This window comes from Drosophila simulans, chromosome 3R (assembly GCF_016746395.2).
Source record: "Drosophila simulans strain w501 chromosome 3R, Prin_Dsim_3.1, whole genome shotgun sequence".
NCBI classification, from domain to species: domain Eukaryota; kingdom Metazoa; phylum Arthropoda; class Insecta; order Diptera; family Drosophilidae; genus Drosophila; species Drosophila simulans.
This window is the reverse complement of record NC_052523.2, coordinates 15,570,580-15,591,921: the sequence shown is the minus strand read 5'-3', so window position 1 is coordinate 15,591,921 and position 21,342 is coordinate 15,570,580. Positions and strand designations below refer to the sequence as shown.

General features: G+C 42.8%; 1 protein-coding gene across 2 annotated transcripts in view; it reads right to left on the bottom strand.

The window, feature by feature from the left end:
• Positions 1 to 21,342, bottom strand: part of LOC6728636 (homeobox protein homothorax) — a 107,603-nt gene that overhangs the window by 35,243 nt on the left and 51,018 nt on the right. The window contains exons 7-8 of one of the 2 annotated variants that reach the window (XM_002103941.4): positions 20,043 to 20,166; positions 7,005 to 7,052 (exon numbers count right to left, since the gene is read on the bottom strand). In XM_002103941.4, coding sequence (XP_002103977.1) covers positions 7,005 to 7,052; positions 20,043 to 20,166 — 172 coding nt within the window. The remainder of the gene's footprint in view (positions 1 to 7,004; positions 7,053 to 20,042; positions 20,167 to 21,342) is intronic. The other variant, XM_016177034.3, reaches the window with a different exon arrangement.

The window sequence follows — 21,342 nt, the reverse complement described above, 5'->3', positions numbered from 1 at the left end:
AACACCCAGACCTAATATAACCCCGGTATATATCTAATTTATGGCTGTGACAAAGGAAGGCCAGAAATAGCAGCTGAAGGGATAAATAAGCGGAAAAAACTAGAATAAAGAAAAGCTTTTTTCATCCCGAAAGCTAGCTAGCTGTATACGTTTGTGTGGCAGCTGTCTGTGTGCGTATTGGCGAAAACTCCGACCAACTCCGACTGCCTTTCCATTCATTTTGCTCTCCCTACATTTTCCTCCCAAGCTGTCGTCGTCATTTCGTTCTTTATATAAAGCCCGAGTGGAGCCAAGGAAAATGCTCCGGCACACTCACACATAGATTTTATATTTTTTCTTTTTCCTTTTTTTTTGCTCCTGGCTTTTTTCTAGTATTTTTCTACATTTCTTTTATTTCCACTCAGCAGAAAAAATTCTTATACACAAGCGTTGCGTTTTCTACAAGTGCACAAGTGTGTGTGTGTGCTGGGAAAAGCTTTGCTCTCATGTGTGTGAGTGTGCGAGAGCTGGAGCAGTCAGCTCAGTTTTCTTTTGAATGATTCGATGATTTTAAGCGCCTGCGTTATATGAAAACCAATCGCATCAAAGCACCCCATTAAATTTCATCGTCAGGCATATATCCTTGCCGCACACACACACAATGGGGCCACAGGACACAGCTGCTGCTAGCTGATATCCTTGGCTCCTGGCTGGCTCCTGGCCACGTCTGCATCTATTCCATGGACGTATTCGTCTGTCTAAGCCCAAGGCAACCGTTGTATGCTGTGTGTTTTCTATGTGCCGGGGAAATCCGTCAGAAAAGCGCAGCCGCTGCAGCTGCTCCTTCAGACTTCCATCTAGATCCCCCCACCGCCCACCTCACACACCCTCCCCCCTTCTCGACGGCTTTTCCATTTCCCATCCATTTCCACCAGCCCCTCCCACTCCATCATTATGTGCTGACGGCGTAAATGGCTCTATCAGCACATTGTGCCTTTGGTGCCTCTGACATGTGAGCCTTCGAACTCTCAGCCTTTTGCGAATCGGGCTTAAAGCTTAGAGCGCAAATTTCGAGGCAATTTAAAGTGCTGCTAATGGCTTTATAGGAGCCACAAAAAGTTGGAGAAGAAAACGTATAAATTGCAAGTCATACTGGGGAGTGGAAGTTACAGGCGAAGCTGTCTAACTTGAATACTTTAAGCTGACATTAAAACTGTTTCTTTAAATAATTTATTTATTGAGTATTTTTTGAGCCAGAATTGGCTAAGCATTTGATAGTTTTTTGGTTATAAAATTACTTTGGAGAATATTAATAATGATATATTTTTTATTAATCGAAGTGCTCAACTGACACCTGTTAGGGTGTTTGGCGATGATGCCTGACTGTAGTTCTTTCGTAGCGAGGGACGCCTGTAGTTTTTGGACATGTACAATATAGCGGCTATATGCACATAGTCGCACAGTCTATCACTGGCAAACGCCGCCATCTTCTGGCGCTCGTCGTTTGCTTTATTTGCAGTTGGTTCTACTCCATCTCTTATTTCGCCCCATCTTCTTCTGGCTTTTCTTTATTCCCCTCCCCCCACCCTATATATATAAGTTTTTTTTTTTTGATGGCAAACATTTAATGGGTTTTTCAGAAAATTGCATTTTCTTCTTTGGCACTCTTTAGCCTTTTTGTTTAGCTGCTACTTTGCAGTGGAAAGTGGTAGGGGGTGGTGGGTGGATTGTGGGTGAATTGTGGGTGGTGGTGGGGCTACGTTCCCAGTCGCCGTTGCTGTTGTTGCTGCTGCTCATGACCATGGCTGCCATATTAGATTTTGAATGCATTTCCGCTTTTTGCCGCAGCGAGCAAAACTTTTGTTCGCCATGTTGGCTCTGCCTTGCCAGCTTTCAATCCTTCTCTTTCGCTCTCGAGCACCCGTCTCTCTTTCGCCCGGGCTGGGAAATATTTTCCACTGACTGACAGCTGTGCAAATGGGCGGCAACAAGGACGAGGAGGCGTACTGCAAGTTTGTCTATCTTCGGCTTGTTTTTGCTGTTGTTTTCGTTTGTGTGTGGGCAGAGCGGGAGTTTTTGGGTGGGTTGCATTAAAAGTTTGTTTCATTTCCCTCTTATTTTTCCTTTTGCTTTTGTTTGATGGAAAAGTCCAAGTTGTTGCGCAAAAGTTTTTATGCAAGTTTTGCTATTTTGGCAAATGGATATCCTTCTGCTACTCCAACTTCTCAGCTCCGCATTTCCCCCTTCGATTATGCTGTGGGCGCGCTATCTATGTTACTTATATGAAAGTTGGTCAGACATATAGCACGCCATATATACGTGCATATGTATGAACGCTCTATATACATACGAGCTGAGCTTGCTATTGGCAAGAAGTTTAATCAAAGTTTTCCCTTGCAATACGGAGGCAAAAATAAATTAAATAGGGAATTAATGCAGAGAAAGAAACGCTCTGCCTTGTGCTGTTTATTATTACATTTTATACAAAAGTGCTTTAAAAATGCAGTAAAATGGTACTCCTACTTTCAAATTTAAAATTGGTTACCAACATTACACGGGTGAAAATTCCCAGTGTTTTTGTGTGCACGGAATTCCCAGCAGAACACACCTTCAAGCTATGCTGGTAAAACAAAAACCACTGCATATTTCAGGGCGCAGGCTGCATATGCAAATGAAACATTCCACACATTCCCCCAGAAGGCAAAAGGCCATTAAATGTCAAACCCGCAGACACAAAAAACAAACAACGCTTCGGCAAACATTTTCCAACCCGTTTTCGTTGACCAAATTAAAAAGCCATTTGGGCCCAGCGAAGCCAACCGACTTTTGTGCCAAGTTACCTTTTTGGCTGGCGGCAATTTATAATATGCTATTATGCTATTACCATTTGGAGAAAAACACAACCGGTTGATGGGTTTTATGAGTGCCAATCAAAGTTCATCGATTATGCGACAGCAGTTCGTCTGCTTTTCAGTTTTCGATTTGGTTTTGGATTTCGATGCGGATTCCGATCCGAAATGTGAGGCATATCTTTAACGATTCTCAACGGCACTAAATCTTCAAGGACAGGGAGCTGAAGTGAGTTAATCATGAATGATTTAACGAGTCGTAGACCATTTAATTGCCATTCAACTCGGACATGACAGCAATCGGTGATTAAAGCCAAACGAGACACAAAATACAAAAATAAAGAGCGACACCAAATTGTGTTCGCTTTTAACGACTTGACAAAGTCATTTAAGGAATTTCTTTTGACAATTTTGATCCGAGTTTCCTTCTCATGGTCGATGGAAAATGTATCCGGCACCTGTAAGTTTGTTGGTTTTTTGGGGGCAGCAGCACGCGCCATTTGGCTGGAAATTGAAAACGTGTCCAACATCGAGCCATCAATTTTTTAACAGAAGTAATCACTTTGTAAACGCCGAGCGGAGAGGAACAAAAATAAATATTCGAGCATATCCTCTGGGGGTTGACTTGGGCTAAGCCGGAAAAACCAGCGACCAGGGACTAGAGTCCTGCAAGTCCTTTGGTCCTTTTCGGTTTTTGCCTCTGCTACGTATGGTATGTATTAACCCTCGACAAGTGCTCCTCAAATTTCTGGGGTTCGCTTCGCTTGATTTCCAAATTTCTGCACGTAACAACGTAAAGTTGCAGAAATTTTTATACAATTTGTTGCATGCATAATTCACGAGGACAACAAAGTTGGGAGGGACCTCTGGATTTATGTGGGTTGCGTCTGGCTAAAGAACTTTCGGTGACTGTCGAGGAATTATGATGAGCCAGAGCATCAAAGAAAGTGACTTAAACGGCCCGGGTATTCAATTGGGGGAAAGTAATGGTCCAAGTGAGTTGTACACAGAGAAAAGAATGTTTATGCTTCGATATAAGCAAACCTCATTGCCGGACAGCCAATTTAGAATATATTTTTCATTATATTGATTTAAAGCTTAAGCCCCAAGTCGGAGCTATTATGGCTAATTGATGGCACAGCAAATAAAATCGAAAATAAAGAAATTCGAATCCCAGGCGATACAGAAAACTGAGACCCCATCAAACAACATCAAACCCCGTTAATCTATCGAAACGAGCGCCACCATTTGTCTGCCGGCTCAAATACACACGTTTTAATTGCCGTCCGCACTAAAATTGAAAAAAAAAAAAATCATAAAAATTAAAAAATCCAAATAAGCTAGAAATTTATTAAATTCTCATTTATCAAATGCCATAAATCACGACGCGTCTGCGTCGTATTTTGTGTTTTATTCCAAATGATCTATCAACAGTTGCCATTTCGATGGCTATTCGCTCACTTCAGACGCTTTTATGACTAGCTAATTTGGTTTGTTTTTGATTTTGATTTGTCAGTTTATTGTGGCTGCCTGTCAATGATCCGCTCTCGCTTTTCTGCTGGCTCAATGAACTATAAAAAACTAATGTTTCAGAGCTTCGCTAACTGTGCTCCTGACAAGTGAATGAAAGGCCGAATGATGATGTCAATCTATCAAATACACACACACCCCTTTATTTTTTCTGACCACACCATCAACTCAAACACACACCGACATACACACACACCTCTGGGCCTGTCAACTTTTACTTTCCGCATGACCTTTGCTAAACTGTCAAAATTTGTTGTCAAAACGTGCGATGTTGCTGCTGTTGTTGCTGCTGTTGCCGCCGTGCTGCGATGTTGCTGCTGCTCTGCTGCTGCGTTGTATTTGCATTTGACAGCTGCTGTCGGACGTCCGCTGCCCTCACATATATTTTCGCACTTTTGCAGCAGACGCAAAACGCGGCTTTGAACTACTAAATCATTTTTGACAGTTGGCAGCGAAGCCGGGGAAAGCCCCCAGTTGCTGTCTCTTTCGCCCATGACCTTGAGAACCGTTACACTCGCGCAGACTTACACACACACACACACAGCCAGACATTTTTATTCCGATGGTGTAGCCTTTGTTTATGCAATAAATTAAAAGCAATAATTTTTCATCTTGAGCCAACAGCAGCAGCAGCAGCAACAGTTGAAAGTTCGCCCGCTGCGGCGCAACAACATTAATTTTACACACAAACACATGCCGAAAGAGAGGGCTATACCTATGGAGTGGGAGCGGGAACGAGACGGGCTCGCACAAAGGGAAAGAGACGGGGCATTTGATAAAGTACCGCCATGGCAATGGCATTGTTTTTAACTCGCTGCGACTGCGCTAAAAGCGAAAAAAAAAGTGCAGAAACAATAATTCAACTTGTGCTCCACATACACAGCCATACACCGGGGGTACGAATATGCCCGGATTGCAGGTTCAACGGACGCTTTGCGCCTGCGCAGGGTTAAACAAATTGCAGCTGTCTCCCTCTAAGGCGACCGGCCCCTCTCCCTCGCACTGCCTGTGTGCCATTAATTCTAGCGCTTGCCGGCTTGTTTGACAGTTCTGACAGACGATTATTTAAAGTTGTGCTTAAACGCCCGCTCGCTGTCTCTGTCCCATGCTCTCGCTGTCTCTTTCAGCTCTTGGCCATGGCCCACGGCTGTCTGCCATCCGCCACCGCCCCCGCCCTCGGGGGCACGCCCCCCGCACCGCCACCGCCCAAGGAAATAATACAAATTACACTTTTGGCATATTGCTCGGCTGCTCTCCTTTTGGCCAGCCTAAAATAAAAGCCCTGTTTTGTAGGTTAGTGGGTCTTTCGAACACTGGTTCGCACAGGCGAAAAGGTGATGCAGAAATCGGACATCGATGTGGTTTTCTTTCGAGCACGATATTTGGAACATGGATATCTCGGATATGGTCATGAAACCAGGATTACTTGTTTAAAGGAACCAAATAATGTATAAATCAAGTATTGAAAAATATTAAATGACAATTCTTTTTATATCTATGTATTATAGGTTAAGATATCATCATATTTTGCTTTAGTGATTAAATTTTGATGGTACTGTCTCAAAGATACAGTGCATTTTTTCGAGTGCAGGAAAAACAATCGAATGTGAGTTACATTTGACCGGCCCTACACTTGCCTTTTAACGATTTAAATGCTCTGGCACGCCATTCCTCAATTTAACGCATCATAAAGAGGGGAAAACTGCATCCTGGGCTGGGATTTTACGACCCAGAGGAGGCTGCTTAGCCAGCAAAGAAGAAATATAAAAAAAAAAACAAGAGTGCAGAGCACAGAGTACAGAAAGAAAAGCCCCACATGGAGGGCCGCTCGCCGATCATAAATCAAATTTCAATTCACGTGCCGGTCGCTCGACCATTCGTTTTTGCCTCATGTTCATTAATGAAAGCGAAATGCGCTTATATAATGCCATAATGCCGCGACTATCGGCCCTCGGACATCAGACATCGGACATCATCAAAACTGCCACTGATTTTCGCAGCGCAAAAATTGGCACAAGTTCATCATCATCATCTGTCGGTTGTTGTATTTTTTAACTTTTCAGTTTGTGTTCTTTTATTTTTTCCTTCAGTGGGCGTGGCCCACATGCACGTTGAAAGCTGAGGAGACCGCCGATGTTCAATTTATGAGCCGCAGACAGTATTTCGTCCCCAACCGCAACCCTCGAGCTCGCCCTCGCCCCCTTAATCGATTGTAGTTTTTAATTAAAATTTAACTTTATAATGATTTTTTATCAGCTGTCCGGTGCGCAGTCTGTTTAAGTCTAAATTAAAAAGAAATTTCTCATTTTAAAAGATCGCAGAAACAGGAAGCCGCAGCCGTGAGCAAAGTGGGCGTGGACCGGGCAGGAACGTGATCGCGAACAGGATTAGTGACAGACATCAAAGAGCCCATCAAGCCCAAGAGACCCAGGAACTAAGGAACTGAGGCACTAAGGAACTAAGGAACCGATCTATATCGATGCCCTTGGCCATCGGCCAAATTTTGATTGATGTGCGAACCGAAGGGCAGCACGTGTTTCGCTTCAGATCTACAACTGACCATGTATCTTAAGCTTACGACTAGCAATCTACTCTATAGGTACTGATATAGAAGTGTTAAATGACTTAATGTGGAATGCGACTTACCATCATATGTTAGTTCTGAAGGATTGAGTGATGATAAGAACTTACCATCTGCAACGAGAAGAGAGTGGGGAAGGTAAATTAATTTCAATTAAAGCTGTCCGCATGCATTACAAAAATTATCAATAAATTGCAGTTTGTGATTAACCAGCTCCGCTAATTTGTGGATGTTTTGAAAAAAAGTATACTATTAAATCATTTTGTTTGTCTTTGAATGCAAAACCAAATCAGTACACATTCAAAGCAGGTAAACCATTTTTATGTGGGGTATTAAAAACTCAGATATGTTTTCCTGTTTTATGTTTATCCCCCCTCACACCCCCTTATCCATAGATGAAGCATTAAAACGCTTAATTACGTGCGTTTTATTGTTGCTGCCATTGAACAATATAGTTTTTGTGCAGGTTTTTGTTTGGCTTTTGTTTGCCACCTTGCTGCAATTTTTGGTTTTCCTGCCGCGTTTCATTCTACACGCATGTGTATATAGTATAATTTTTTTGGTTTGGTGCTTGATTAATTTTATTATTGTGCAGCATTTAATTTAATACGCATTGCGGCGCATAATGTACAATAATTATTTTAAATTCACTTTGACAAGCGCACACACACGCAGTTACATACATATACATACATATATGGGCATATCTCACCCACGCTAACCGCTTTCATTTCCCTGTTAATGTTAATTTAATATTTTTACATTGTGCTCGTGTTTTAATTTTGCCTGCGGTTTGCCATGTTTGTTCCTGCTGAAATTGTTGAACTTTTTCGCTTATTTTTACGCTTTTGTTATCACAAAACAAAAATGCAAATTAACGCAGAATCCTCTTCTGCTGCTTCATCTCTTTTTGTATTGTTAATTATTTATGGCTGTCATGGTAAACTTTTTTCATTTTTTTTGCTCTTAATTTAGCCGTGTTTTATCTTTTTTGCCGCATTTTATTTGCACGCATTTTATTTCAATAAATTATTAATTCTTTTTTAATTTCTTTCAAGTGATTTTTTGTGACATTTTATGGCAATTTTAAGGCCGTAAGCATTTGCAGTCAGTTCGATTTAATTTGTGTCCCAAAACAAATTAATCCCTAAAAAAAATCCCTAAATATCCCATCGAATTCTTCCCTATTTCCGTTTGCTGTAACGTAAGCCGGATTTTAGTTTTATTTTTATGGCCCAGCTGGAGTTTGTTTTTAGTTTTATTTTGTTTTTTAGTTTGTTGTAAATAAATCAACGATAATTAACCTTCTGCAGCGCGTAGAAATAATTTTACTGTCAATGTTGTCACCACTGACAGTCGAACATCTTAAATCATTTGTGTTGTTGTTGTGGCTCTGTTTCTTTCGTTTTTTGTGTTTTTTCCTTAGGTTTTTTCCCGCTGTTCAGAAAACGAAATTAAAAAGCGCAACAGCGACGGACACTAAACACGGCTAAATGATCAACGCGCCCCGAAAATGCCAAATGCGCCAAATGAAATGCCAATTCGCACTCAATTGGAGGTAGCATTGGCGGACTGGCGACAAAACACCTCTGTCTTCTTGGGTCTCCTCTGTCTCCGTCCCTGTCTCTTGCTCTGTTTCCGTCTCTTTTCTTGTCCAAACAGAGAGAGAAAGAAACTATATAACAAATATTTGGTGATGCTAAGTAACTATAGAAAACCCACCGAAATATCAAATAGTTATTTAAAAAAACATGTTAAGAATATTGCACTCTGTTTCTTTATTTTTAGCATTTTACTCAAGAGTTGCTAGTGATTTTCTCTCCGTGCATCCCTTCTCCCTGATGCGTAGACGTCAAAATGCCGCGGTGGCAATTAAATGCCTTCGACGCTCATTGCCAACGCCTCAGTCTCGAATTGGACTTTGACTTGGAGTCGGCGGAGCTACGGGAGGAGTCTACTCTGTGGTTTGGAGTGGAGCGTAGAGTGGAGTGGTGTGGTGTGCTGCCCCGTTTGGGCTGGTTTACTGCCCAGTCCGTCCTGGTGTCCACTCCACCCCACCCTTTTCCACCTGGAGATTCTGGAAAGCCGGAGCACCGCTCGGCCACAAATAACGCCCAAATATGGCGCAATTTCATTCGCAACGCAACGAATCGATTGCCGATGCCACCGCTGCTGCTGCTGCTGCTGCTTTCAATTCGATGCGTTTCGATTTATTTATCACCTGTCGTTGAAAATTGAAATTGCATTCGCCTCGAGACTCGAGGGTTTTTGCCTTAGTTTCATTTCAATGCGATTCGATTCGATTCGTTTCGTCTTCGTCTCCTTTTCAGCTTCTTCTGTGTTGGCCAGGTAATCATTGTCAACAATTAATGAACAGCCCCACTGGTGGGCGTGGCAGTCGTTTAATGAACAAACCACCGAAGAGGCGGTGGTGCTTTCCTTTTTTTTCCATATTTTTTTTTTCTGCTTTTCATATTTTATTTCGCCGTCCAGATATTTATAAATTAGCCCAGGCCTTTTCCTATTAGAATGGCCAAAAAACTCATCAGCATAATGTAAGATGTTGTGTTGCTCGGGGCGATAATGAGCCATAATGGCGCTGGCCAAGGAGTTCGGGGAGTTGGCCAAGAGAAAAGGGAAAGGGCAAGGGCAGGGGAAAGGAGGGGCAGCGGTAGGATGAGGGTCCAAAACTGGTTCGAACCCGCTGCTCTTAAGAGCTCTTAATGCCGCCGCATGTATATGCTGTTTCCACCTCTGCTTTTTGCATATTTAAAAGCTTGATTCCGTTCAGACCGAACATTGATCGACTAATCAGCAAAAGGCTAAGATCCACGGGTGGGGGGTGGTGGGACAGCATCGGGGTGCACTTCTTATCAATGCACTTTGCCGTGCTACACGTAAACTTACTTTAAACGCGCCAAACTTTTCATTGGCGATAAGAAGGGTAACCTCCGCCGAATCCCTGCCTCTGGACTGATAGTACTACATTGAGAGAAAACCGAATATAATATGGTATACTAGCCAAATTCATCAGCCATTTGCTTATGCTTTCTTATATGTATTGTGTAATACTTTTTTCTGAGTGCAGCCATTGATTTGCATCATTGTTTATGTACTTTGCATGCGCCTGGAAAGTTGCACTTGATTGGCAGGGAATTGAGCTCGGCAGGCAGCACTTGGCCACTTGGGCACTCAGGAGCGGAGTCATTAGAGCGGCAATTGGCCAGGGCCAAAAGGCTGAGCGTGTTCGTGCCGGCGGCGTGCGCTTCAACGCTTTAGTCTTGGCCACATCGCTCCATGGTCGCCGATTTTCCTCTCGATTCCGATGGCTGGGAGTCTTTGGCGTATAGACCACGGTCTGGTCTTGTGGCATGCGGACTTTTGTAGCAGACAAAATTGTCGACAAATAGTTTACACAGGCATGAAATTTTGCTGCCCCAGCGAGCAACAAAAGAATGTTGTTGCTCGTGGCGCAGTTGTTGTTGCCGTTGCTGCAGTTGTTGCAGGAATGTTGCAGCAGCAACATGCAACACAAAGCTATTGGCAAACGAAAGGCGAGTGGAATGGGTGCGGATCTTGCGGATAGAGACAAGTGCAACATGATAGCCCACCTATAGCACCCACACCCACAACCACCCACCTGCCACAAAATGTTTAATTAAATTATGTGAGCAGAGAGCGGAGTGCGCGATAGCTGCCCCAGGATTATGCATTGTATGCGGTCATTAATTCATATCAAAAGGGTAATTGAAAACCGCATAAATTAAACAACAGCATGCAAAAAACAAAACAAAAAATATGCCTATATAAAACAGAGCAATCAGTTTTTTATTCAAATTTCTTTCTCTGTTATCCGCTGGGGAATGTGCAACGCGCTACTTTGACATTTGGCTGCATTATAGTTTAATCTTATTAAAATATTTATTTTATTAAAATATGCATGCAATTTGTTAATTTAACTGCTGCGTTTGCTGTTATCCACCGCCACTCCCACACGCCGCCTACTATTTTATTTATGCAGCACTTTTCTCTTTGATACCCTGGAATGCCATAAAGCATTTGCATGTTGCATGCTCAGAGTGAGTTATATTTTAAACATATGTTACTTTTTTCAGATAGCTGACTTTCAAACTAATTTTCTAATCTATCTTACTATATTATAAGGAAATAAGTTCGTATAAAACCAATCGATCTAATGAGGGTATTCCACCAATCGACAGCTCTTCGAATGGCGCTCTCCATTTTTTTAGTTGGTCATCACTGATTTCGTGCTTTTATTGTGGCAGCCACTGCGCTTAATTGCATTTTGTATATGAATTAATGAATTTTTTATCAGCAACAATGCACCTACACACACAGAGAGACAGATGTGCTATATAAGCCTCTGCTCATGCATGTTTTATTTATTTGCTGCCTTTTTTCGTGTATTTTTTCTTGTCACGGCGCCTGATAATGCAATGAAAACAACAAATGCGCCAACCGCAGAGCTCCACATTTTTTTCGCATTTGTTTTAATGCATTTTTTGCACCGCTGCGAATATTTAATTTCATTTGTGGTAGTCCGACCAATAAAAGCCAACCAACCAGGTATAGACATAGTGCCATTTCGTAGGCCGGTTAATCTTTTCAATACCACTGCCACTGCCACAGCGAAATTCTCCAAGGAGTCGGGCATTTACCATATCATTAACAACTAGGCTCGTATCGGGCCGTTAGGATCGTATTATAGATCTAGATTCCCTAGAATACAAAAAAAAGGGTTCTGCCCCGAGGCCGCAAAGTTTCCTTATTGTGTTTCATTAAAATGCAATTAATATAGGCTTTCAGCACATTCTGACGACTTTGGGGACTCGAATGATACCCGGCACTAGCAGCAAATTAGGGTGCGCCTATAATTAATAACAGTTTCAATGAAGATAAGCGGGGGAAGTGGCGGGGAATCGTGAAGCATTTCATTAACTTTACATTACATATTATACGAGACGAAGACCCGAGGCCGCTGCAATTGTCCCAAAAACTCGGCCAATGGACACGTGTAAGCCCTATGCACACAGAAGTGCACGCAAGATTACACTGCGAGAAATTCAATCGAATGGCCACTAAAATGCTATTAGGAGATAAGGCATTACTTCTCTTACAGTTTTCCCTATTTTTTCATTTTTTACCGTGCAGAAAGGGATAGAGAGTGTTTTGTATGAGTCAATCCATTAACGTTTTGATAAAAGATCTTTATGACGACACTCGAAGCCACGCCGGCAATCATCATCATCAGCCGAAGAGCTGAGGCCACTGAAATGGCTTTGGTACGTGTTGTTGGCCTGGCCAGCAGAGAAAAGACAACCAACGCACACACGTTGGGTGAAAAGTAATTGCGTTTAAATGCGTTTACATTAGGGCCCGAAACAAAGATACAAATATATGTGCTATATGTGGATATAGGCACATAATGCAATGGAAGTCGGAGCGACCTAATTGCTCTGAGTCGTGCCGTGATGACCAAGGACAATTATTACATTACACTTGTAATGGCATTATTAATGCCGTTCGGTGCGATTGTTTTTACGCCATTTCCCAGGCGATAAGCCAGAAATAAATCTCTATTGGCGACTTTACGACCGCCAAAGGCCAACACTCACCCACCAAACGTTCATAGTTCCTTTTTACGACTTTTTAATAGTTCTCACATAGATTTTATAGATCTCTGCCCCGAAGCTTTGATGGGGCCCCATCCCCCGCTATTTGTTGTTCTTACTTCTGGCCAGAGCGCATAAAATTGATTTCCTTTTCCCGGTTTCCCGACTCGGGCGTTTACTACTTTCTGGGCTGTCATAAAATTTATGTTTATGTCGTAAAATTTAGTTCGATTTTTTGCCTTTGGAGCAATCGATGTGCGTGTTTCCACTACCCCTACTCATCGTATTCTGTTTTTCTGGACCACACCAGGTGTTTGCAAAGGGTTTTCCCGCACAGACTCAGAGACAACGCCAAAAAAAAAGAGGAGTAATACGCAACTTTTCCGGCCAAGAAATTGCCGCCTGCTTGATATAAACAAACGACAGACATTTATTTTTATTACACACCTTTTTGGGCGGTTTTTTTTTCCTTCGCCACTGCGAAGGGTGACACTTTGGTAGTAGATTCTAGTTATTCTAATGCACATTTCATAGGCAATTCCAAATTAGGCAATGTTTGGCAATGTACTCGCACCCCAACCACCCACCCTCAACATCAAGGTGTGGCCTTGGGTTGGGTGGGTGGTTACTTTCCCTTTTCTCTGCGGAAAACGGAGCTGTTCTGTGGGTTGCCTCCTTATAAAAAAGTAATTTTCTCATTCGAGGCTTTTTGTATATTAGAAGAAATGGCTTTATTTATTTCTTATTTCTGGGCGTACAAGTGCGAAATGAGGAAAACTTTTCGCCGCCAGCTTTCACTTCAGTTTGCTCTACTCTACTCGCTTTTCGTTTATTTCACTTGAGTATTTTCTTTTTCTGGTTGGGCGCCCGTTAAATTGGCAAGTTTGTTGTGCTAAGTTTTTGGGGTCTCTCGCTGCCACTCGAAGCCCATAAATTAGACGCACAAATTAGAAATTATGTGCGCATTTAAATGTGAAGAGGAGCTCCGGTTCGCTTCCCATTTCTCCGGCTCTGTCACTGCTCCATATGTTTTTGGGCCAACTTCGGCGAGCTAATGAAATGGCAGTGGGTTGCCCTGGCCTTTTAGTCAAACTCAATGAATATTTGAAGAGCCTGCAAACGAATGGTTTCGCCAAAAAAAAAAAGAAAACCAGGGAGAAGAAATGAAAGGAACAAAAGTATAAGTACGAAATGGAACTTTTGTGCCACGGCGCCATTTGGCGCTACAAAAGATATTTTTCCATTGAAAGCGTTATATGGCCGGGCGAAAAAGTTGTTTAAATTTAGCACAAGACACATGTGTGTATACATCTCCTCCGTTCAGTGGGTGTGTTTTTGCCGGGAGGGGGAGATGGGGCTTACAAGCCCCAGAAATTCCGCATTTCGCATTTCTTTGTGCTGATACTTACTTTATTTCGCGGACCGGAGACAATTGCCTCGGAGATGACTCAAAATTGCAGACAGTTCAATGATCATCTCTGGTTCCTTGCCCTCGTGATCAACACTTTTATCAGACCATTTGCATCGCACAGAAGTCCATTTCATTCGACCCCCTTGAGTTTCCCTCTCATTTTCCACGCTCGCTAATGTCGTTTATCATTAGGGCAGGCTAACCTACAATTTCCATACTTCTCTATATGTATAAACATACCTATATTTACCACAATTTTCTACACAATTTTCCCTAACCATTTTCGGCCACAATTTTCCTCCTGTTGACGCTAGATAATTTCCTTTTTTCGAGGGCAGCGGACGAACGCATTACAAAATGTCAAAATTTCCTCACAAAACGCCCTCGACACGCTCCAACCAGGTGGGCGGTTTCTTCTTTTTGGCAGGGGAGGGGTGGTTGCTTCGTTAGTTAAGTTAAGTTAGTAGGTGGCATAACAAAACAAAACACAACAAAACCGAGAGGCAGAGTTGGTCAGGTGAGCACAGAACCGCCGACCGACCACGCCCATCATTCAGCCACAAGGCGCATAATTTGTCATTGAATGTTTGCCCAGGCAAACGGGGCGGGCGGTGATTGGGGGAGGGGCTGCTGCCACGCCCATTGCGGTCAGTGGGCGCAGGGCGAAGACTACACTTAAATTATGCCGAGGTGTTATCAGAGACAATATCCAGTTGAATATAAATCATATCCTGAAGGACATTCAAATATCCTATAAATTTTCTAATTAATCATTTTTTAAGCTATGAAATTCATTTAGATTGTAGTACTTTTTGTTATAGCATTTTCTCTCTCTGTAATCTTCGGTGTTTCGGTGGCTTTGTTTTCCAAACGAACAAACCGAAAACAAGGCCTCTTCAAGGGGGCCGTGGATAATGCCGGTAGTGGGCGTGGCCGGTCGAGAGGTTGTTGGCTAGCCTGCCCAAAACGCGAGCGGCTTAATTTGCCTGGCTGGGCATTTAAAAAGCATTTAGCATACAGTGGAGTCGTTACGAATAGGTCCACTGCACTATGAACATATTTTTGAAGTTTAAAGCAAAAAGTATGAACTCAAGTATTATTATATTAACCATTTCCTAGCATATTGTTTTCGGAATATAGATGATCTGATTTCCCAGCGCGTTCCCTCCGGATTTCGTTGCCATCTCCGGCGTATCTCATTGATTCTGGTTTCAGCGAAAATGAGAGGTCGTCAGGGCTCACAGCACACTCGTACACACACTCGAGCTCCAAGAGAGAGAGCCGTATAATTATAATTGCTGATAAATGCCTCGTACTAATAAACACTTGGCACCACGATGGGGCATTTAGAGGATGGGGCGGAGGGGCATGTGTCAGATCGGGATTGGGATCGGGACGTGTGACGCTAATGACACTTGGCTTCGTCGGGCAAAAATGGAATGATTTGTGTGAGAGATTGCATGCCGCGCAGTGATTTGTGATTTGTGTGTTGAGAAATGCAGTTTTAAACTGCAAAACTGCAAAACTGGCAGCTTGATAAGCTCCGCCACTGTCATCAGCAGCATACGGCACTTGATAGCTCTATTAATGGCACGCCACCATCGTGCCATCTCTTTCGCTTATCGTATGCCCCTCTCTTTCTCGGATGCAGTTCAAAGAGACAGCGAGACACCGAAATGAATGCGAAAATAATGAATAATAAAAGTCGGGAGTACATGGTTTTTAATGTTTCCTTGAGAATGAATAGCATTGAGGTTAATGCGGGGGGACAGAAATTAAAAAAAAAAACTTATCTCTAGCTGACTGCCTCTCTGTCCGTTTGTCTGTCTGACTGTCTCTTTCTCAAGCGGTATGGCCATCTCTCTCGCCGACTTATCACTTGATGGCTTGAGTGTTCGTCCGGCTGTTACTAATTTATGCAACCGCCAGTGTGGCAGATCCATAACTATATTACGACGATAAGTGTAAAGCTAGACAAATTTCAAGTCAAAAGCGACCACCCATGAAACGCGATTCCCAGCAAAAGAGATGGGTATACGAGTGCTGTGTGCGAAAGAGACGGCTCGGAAGTTTGCATTTTGTTCGGCAATCGGGAGTTCTTTGAGCAACCCTCAAAGTCTTTTTTGGTGTTGCTTGTTTGTCAACTCCCGGCGACCTTCCGCCTCATCCTCCCGAAATTTTCAGGAACTCCCAGTGCTGGTGTTGATGATTCCGTTGATGTGAGGGTTACCCCGGGAAGATTCCGGCCTGCCGGGAAATTCGATGCGCATTCTATTCATTGGCGTGTCGGTCCAGAAATATGATAATGCGCCGCACCGCACCACACCGCATCGGAGGAAAAAAAGCAACAGTCAGTTCGTAAATTTTCATTGTAAAATAAGAACAAGTCCCGTCACTCGTTGAGTTTGCTTTTTTAGGGGATGAAGATGTATTGCCCTTTGCGCCGTTTGACGTAATGTTACATAAGCTCTTCTTGGTCCTGGTCCCCCGACTATTGCCATATTTCCCCCACCACACCGGAGTCCTGTCCTCATTATGAAACATCGCATTGCTGTTTCAATTTTTACGAGTGCGAATGCGAATCAACCCGAGCGGAATCCCAAACGTGCAGCAGCTGGTCTGGCACGTTTTGCCGGATTCTAGGGGTTAGGGATTCCTATTCCGATTCGGAAATATGAATATGCCTAGTCCTATGCCAAAAGGATAACCCCGAACAGATATGGGCAATTTCTGCCAGCACAGCACAAAAGGTTTTTTCTTCGTTTTCGTTAATGCGTAAAATTTTAATTTCAGTTTTTGTCGATCGCTGTCTGGGTTGGGAAATTCGTGTCAGCATTTTGACAAAAGAGTTAAAAAGTTGTGGGAACGCTAGAAAGATGGATCAGCAGATAATATGGGGTGTGAATTATGATTGGATGTCATATGACAGCTGTGAGTTCTAGGGGGCATTTAAAATATTCAAATTATTTAATTAGAATTTTAGAACCTTTTACGATATTAGAGCAAACTAACCTACGATTTGTAACAAAATAAAATTATCTAAACTATTTAAGAGAGCGTGTTTACTTCCTTTCCCAAAACAAAACGCAGAATACAATTAAAAGTGGGTGGGGTGAGGAAAATGCTTTCACATCACAAAAGACAGAGAAAACTCCCAGAGCGAAATGCCTGAGAAAAACTGTCAACGCCGAGGGAAAGGCCCAAATGGAAATTGTCTAATTGTGCGTGGTAAGATAACAAAGCAGAGTTAGAGCTTCCTGTTATTGTTATGCCTCTTGTTGCTGTGCAAAACTCATGCCATCAATGTAAATAAGCTAGAACAACAGGGCATCGGCCAAAGATAATCGCCTTAGTTGGGCTACAAAAAAAAACTGGGAAAAAAGAAAATAAGTGCACTTCACACAAGGTCGGGTAGGATTTAAATGCCGCAGTGACAAAAACAAGCTGCCATCCCTCCCCTTCTGATTTGGTTTTGTGCGAGAAGGATATGTTTTAAAATTGTAACAATTGGCAATTGTGTGGGTCTTGCGGCTTGACGAAACTTCCCGAGCGGAAAGGATAACACGCACTTTTCGACCCAACCCCCATGAAAGTTAATTTACGTCACGCAGCATTTTCAATCAATGTCAGCGGGGCGGAGGGAGAGGGGTTCCTTTTTTTGTCGGTGCAAAAGCAAGGGGTTGCTAAAGGACCACCCGTTGGTTGTGTTTATTTTCATTTCCAATTTTATTTCCCTGACCCCACGGCTGATCTCGTTTTGATTTGCATTTAAGCACGACACTTGACGACTCGTCAATTTCGCCGTGTAAATAAACAGATTGGGCTTTAAATTTGAGTATCGCTTGGCTCTTTAACGCCGCATTAGCTCGTCACTTTGAAATATGTTTTTTAATTGAACTCAAGGCGAAGTTGATGAGGGTGCTGTATGTGTAATTACAGGGTCTGCGGCTGTCAGTTAAAGTATTTTCGGTTTTATAGGGAAATCTATCTCCAAGTACACCTATAATTAAAGACGAAAAGTATCTTTAAGTTCTGAAGGGGCATGCCCCTTTTTCCCTGACCTCTGCACCGCGCACAATTCATGGAAATTTTCAGGATGCGCATCCTTGTGCACTGAGCTCTCCGCTGGCTCTTTTTTGCCCTTCCTTACTTTTCATTGTGCTCTCGGCTGGGGCATGAAATTCCTGTCAAAATTGATAAAAATCACATTTTCTATTTGAATAACATTTTACGAATTCGTGCATAAAATTACGACAGAAAAATATTCCCTTTCTTCTGCAGTGGAATTTCTGCAGCTCGGTGAATATATACTTATTCTTGGCAACCGCATTCCACCGCCCTCGGTTGCCTTGTCTACTTAAAATGTGGAAAATATCTATTTGCTACGCCCGGAATACGCGACGCAAATTTCCCACAGACACCGAGTGGCAGTAGGGAAATGGAAAAGCGGCGAGGAGGGGCTTGCCATTTTCTTATCGCTCGGAAAACAAGAAGGGGAGCGGAGCGGAGGCTGCGGTCCCGAAAATTAACATGGAAATTTTGCGCGCTGCTAGAAATTATTCAACTGTAGATAATTTCTATTGAGTGCTCGGGAGTGCACAACTCGAACTATGCCGAAATTTAATTTGTCTACAAAGTCAAGCGACGTGTAGATAAATCAATCAAAATGGCGCGCACACACGACCACACAAAAAGTATATATGTATATATATTCTCGATGTACGAGTATATACTCGCATATCGGTGGAACTCACACACAATCGTTAAAGTTGCTGTTCGGCGCGCTTTAAAGTTTTTTTCGAATTTGACGTCAACGTCAATGGATTGGCTGCGGAACGCCTCCAACTCGGTGGAGCACTCTTCAAACCCCTCCCTCGTAGTGCACGTGAAAAAAAAGTTGAAACTTGAGCTAATTTGGTTTTACCAAACATATTCTAGCAAGCTGTCTTTAAAATACTTTATTTTTAAGGCTAACCATTTGGTAATTTGACATCTACTTTTTTTTTCGGTGTCCCAATTCTTTTAGCAGTGAAACTGCATTATCACCTTGGGGCCCCCACTCAATATTCGTTTTTTTCCATATTTTTTGTTTTTTTTTCTCATTTTCTTGAGAGCAAACGACGAGTGGCCTAGAGTGTCTTTTTCGAGAGCTGTTTTGGCCAGGTCTTTTGTTTTTTTCGTTGCCGCCATACAAACAAAGGGGAAAACAACGCACTTGCGCTCTCCGAGGAAATAAAAATACAGAAACAAAATATTATTTTTGCCTATCACCATAAATAATTCACCTGACTTCCCCCCCTGGCCGACCCACGACGGCACACGAGATCTTCAAAAAGAAGCGCCAAGTGCAAAGTCAGTCGCACTCGAAAAAATATTGAAAAAGCAACAACAAGGCGAGGAGGGAGGAGTGTGGGGAAAATACTAAAAAATACACATAAAACTCTTTGCCGGCTGAAGTGGAGTTTGGAGTGGTGGGTCCACTGGGCTCCAGGTTCGGAACTCCAAGACAGGCAGTCTAGGGCCTCAAAGGCCGAAGATCCGAAGGGCTGTCCCTAGGAAAAGTTGTTGTTTCCTCTCCACGCAGTTGGCAGTTGGTTGTTGGTAACCGTAGTTGTTGTTACTCTTTTGTCAAGTTGTTGTACGATTACGCTGCGAACTTGTTCGAAAAGCTTTGGCGGCACTTGAAACAGAGGCAAACAACATAATCAAAAGTGGGAGACAGCCGCCTCAAGAGGTGTGAAGTGTGTAACACTTTCAATAGGGATTAAGCAGATCGAAGCTGGCCAGAATCAGCTTCAATTTTGCCGCATTCCAAAGCTTTAATGGAGCTTAATATGAAGACTGTGGTGAGATTGGTGTAATAACGAGAAATTTGTATTATAATGGATTCTCCACATTCTCCAAGTTTCATATCAATCAGATACGATTTCATATCACTCAGCTTGCTTTAAATATGGTACCATACCATGTTCGCAGTATTGACTGGAATTTCAATCTTGCTTCAAATCTTTTACTCTCATAATACCACTAACTTGTTATAGATTTAAGTGTGCACTTACCAGGGTCTGATGTATCTAGGGCAGGTGGCTGCTGTGACAGTGGACCGGGAGTACTACCAGCGCCCGGCGATCGGGCGTCATCGTTCATTGCGCCGCCGTAGGACAGCGATGAGCTCGGCGGCCGCTGCAAGTGAAGAATAAATCACACAATATGAATAAGTAAATTCAATCCGGAAAAGGGTATGGTTGGGGATGGGGAGAGGGGTGCGTTAGCTGATTGTTAGAATTGATTACAAATTGGTTATAAATGTCGCTTTAAATTGACACGCCTGGCCATTAAATGCGCCAGACGATACAGCCATGGCCAATGCCAAAGGCAGACATTGTCAGCCCCGTCTTGTCCGGATTCTTCCGCCTCCTGGCCCGGCTATAACTCCCCCCTTCGCGACGCGGACTGTCTGCACGACTGTCAAGTTGTCAAAAGTGCCATGGCCTGGCCATATTGTGGACAAACAAATGTTCGAGATTGTCGTGGCCTAGGCCTAGAGCAAAATACAAAACCAAACCAAACTGAGCCAAAACGAAACGAAACGACAAGCGGGCAGACAACGTCGTGTGCAGAAATAAATATAGCTAGATATACACGTATATTGTATATATAAGTTATCAAATTAATATGCAGCGACTGGCTCTGGCGATCTGACCGTCTTCTAACTAGGAGTAGAATCAACTCGTCTCCATCTCCATCTCCATCATCATCAACATCGTCATCGGCAATGGACAACAGGCCAGCGACAACGATGGCATATTAAACGCGGCTAAAACAAAATAAGCAGGCGCAAGGTAAGGAAAGAAATGACAGCGGGGAAAAACTTATGCAGAAACCAAAAATGTCAACGTACCAGGTATTCTTCAGCGATCGAAATCGATCGAAGAGCAATTTAAATTCTGCTAATAACGAAAATACACAAAGCGGTTCGCATTAATTTCATGCACGTGCAAGCTACAATTTTTAGCCATAAAATTATTATTTTCCCAAGCTCGTAAAAATTCTTGACTTTCGAATACAATGAAATATACGCATTTTGTCGCATTTGTGATTCATTTCGAATTCGGGGCACATATTGCTTGTGTTTTCGCTAAATATTTGTTAAATCGCATATTAATAGCGCCCTGCTATAGACAATTTGTGGCTTGTTTGCTTTGTATAATTGTTATTGCCGAATATTTGATTTAATAGATAGCTCCGGAGAGCAATGAACTTTTGGGGGATTAGCTTTAAGCATAGGTTGGAGGAAAATAATATATAGCTTAAGTTAGATTAGACGACTTGGCCAAGTTCCAGGGGACGGCTGGTTCC